At 33.0% G+C, this 2,873-nt stretch overlaps 1 protein-coding gene across 1 annotated transcript; it reads right to left on the bottom strand.

The window, feature by feature from the left end:
- Nucleotides 1-1,970: 1,970 nt before the first annotated feature.
- On the bottom strand, nt 1,971-2,592 carry LOC108472538 (arabinogalactan protein 13-like). The gene is made up of 2 exons (XM_017774076.2): nt 2,242-2,592; nt 1,971-2,133 (listed from the first exon to the last, which is right to left on the bottom strand). The coding sequence occupies exon 1, from the start codon at nt 2,508-2,510 to the stop codon at nt 2,247-2,249; it is 264 nt and encodes an 87-aa protein (XP_017629565.1). The 5' UTR covers nt 2,511-2,592; the 3' UTR covers nt 1,971-2,133; nt 2,242-2,246.
- Nucleotides 2,593-2,873: the final 281 nt, after the last annotated feature.

Below are 2,873 nucleotides of genomic sequence, written 5' to 3' on the forward strand. Positions count from 1 at the left end.
TGTTTTAGTTTTATTGTGCATGTTTTGGTACAGTTGAAAATGTTAGGTGAATATGTGTATCGGTAGGTTTTGGTCTAAGCATGTAAATAGGCACCAAATGGTATTTTTGGCTAAAAACAAGGGCCACATCTCAACGACCAATATCTCACGTCGCAACATTGGCTGATAGTAAGTGATATCGCAATGTCATTATGCATGAAATCGTGACGTGACATACTGAGTTGGTCTTAATTCGAGTCATGACGTCGATCCTGAATTTTCAAAACTTTATAATTTGGTCTTAATTCGTGTACAGTTTTGCAAAAGAGCTTTCATAAGCTTGTGTGGAACCTGGAAATGATCGTAATACATATTTAGAATGTGAATGATGTTTTTGCATATGTGATTGGTCGGATGTTGTAAAATTGTCCAGAGTTGCTCCAGCATCAATCATAACATCTTGCAGCTCAGATCCAAAAATTGGGTTGGGCGATGGGTATTATAATTTTACCGCATGAAGATAAAAAAAGCCGCTAGCAGTACCCGTTACTACAAATATTGCCCAAAACTCATCCTTCATTTCATCACACTCTGGAAATAACACCAACAACCGTCGAAAAAACTACAATAACAATCCCAACAAATGCAATCAACCTTAGCATCCACGACGTAATAATAGACAACATATTTCCCCATAAACAATATACTACCAACTATGTGATCAACCTGGTCATTCTGCACATATGTATTGTTTGATTTCTCATAATCACATGCAAACAATATCCAATTTTGCTGCTCACTTTTAAAATTCTCGAGCACCTTAGATAATTGATACCTATGCAACTCACCACATGACCTTTGATGTTCATAGTATAACCTCTACATATGACTACCATGTTTCAAAACTATCAATAAACATGTATAAGGTCGGTAATTTATATTTTCCCTAATCATCTTTTCTTTTTACGTTGTTAACGGTTGAGGTAAATTTATAAAAGAATTTGGAAACTTCAGGTACTAAACTGATACAAAAATTGAAAACTTAAAGTACTTACATTGATATAAAAAATTCTCTATGTACCAATGTGATAATTCGGTGCAACTTTGGGGGCAAATAGTACATTAACCCTTATTTTTACAAAGTAAGAAATAATAAGGTTTAAGGGTGTAGAAAACATTCAAAGTATTTTTTTGCAATCAATTGGGTACTTGAACAGTCAGAATACATAAAAAAAAAATCCTTAAATTGTTAACTTTAATAGTTGATCATTAAAGTTAATCGTCCCTATTTTTTTTAATTAAAGTCACCATATGTCACAACCATGGCGTGACATGTGGCAAGAAAATTATAAAAATAAAAATCAATAAAAGTTGTAGAAATTATTAAATTTTAATAAAAATAAAAAATATTTAAATTTAATTAAAATTAGAAAAAATTATAAAATTGAATACATTAATTAAATTGTAATTTTTAATAAATTGATCAAAACAAAAATTACTCATAATTGAGTAATTAATGTATAATTTACCTTAATATATTTTATGTTGAAGAAGCATTTAAGAAAATAAGTAAAATGGAGACGGTAAAAGGAAAGAGATAAAAAAGGTTGACGTGAAAAGAAAGGAAAGGAAAAAAAATTAAAAAAACATTATTAACGGGGTCGTTAATTTGCTATTATACTGTTAATGGTTTAGTAATTTAAATTTAACAAACTGATGTAGTAAATGGTACATAAATAAATTATTTTATAGTTTTTCCAGAAATTACCTGTGGACATAAAAGTGAATGAGTTAAGGTAATTTTACAATCGGGATTGTAGTAATTCTTCTATATGGATAATGACCCATATTTATCTGTTTTTTAATTTTGGTTTTCTCAACTTGGATGGTAAACTGAAGCAAACCATGTGCATGTGGAAGAGTGGTAGTTTAGTTGGAAGATTTATGGCCACTTGCAAGAGAATGGAAAACAAAATCAAATTATCCTACTCTTCTTAATGCAACAAAGTAACAAAAACTTCATTAGCTCACCAACAATCAGATATACATTAAAATCGAAACAATGAAAATATCCACCATTTGTCATAAGTAAAATCCCAACAACAACAGAAAAAATCCTCCACCTTTTCTCTATCTCTTTTCCATCTTCATAATCTAAGGATTAAAAAGAGTTGTATAGCCTTTAGAGAGAAAGAATAAAAGAAGACAAAAGAACTCTACCCAAACCCCAATATTGAAATGTCAACAACTAATACAACTCACCCATTTTAAAACAGGAGACCAAACGCAAGAGCGACAAGGGAAGCAAACGCCGTCGGCACGAATGCGGTGGCATCTGAGGTAGGAGTAGGGGCTGGTGCATCAGCTGCCGCAACATATTGGACCGCCGACATGGCCATCAACACCACCATCATGGCCAAAAATAGTCTCATCCTCAATGCCTCCATTTGTTGGTGTAGTATCTCCGTGAACTTTGTTGCAAAAGTGAGGAATCTGAAATTGAGACAAGCAGTAATGGGTGGGGGTGCCATAAAGCCCCAGTTATAAACATCTCATGCTGGGCAGTTAGTTTACTTTATTTAGATCTTTTTCTTTTTTTAAAGTTTGGTCAGTGGAAATGATTTATATTTTTGGGCTGCCCGTTTGTTGGGACAGGGTAGCTTTAAGTTAAACTTTGGGTGTCATACAGCTGTTGCCAACGGTTTTTTGGGGCATTGTTTGGAGAGGGTCCATTGGCTTTGCCCAGTTGCCTTAACCCTTAACTAAAAGAATTTTGGAGTACCATATAAGGACTATTTTGACCCTTTGTGCAGGGATGTTCTGTGGTTTGAGTTGAATTTCTTTTATGGCAATGTTGGTATAATGAAGAATAAAATATTATTTTGAAGGGGTTT

Source organism: Gossypium arboreum, chromosome 11 (genome assembly GCF_025698485.1).
Source record: "Gossypium arboreum isolate Shixiya-1 chromosome 11, ASM2569848v2, whole genome shotgun sequence".
Taxonomy (NCBI): Eukaryota; Viridiplantae; Streptophyta; class Magnoliopsida; order Malvales; family Malvaceae; genus Gossypium; species Gossypium arboreum.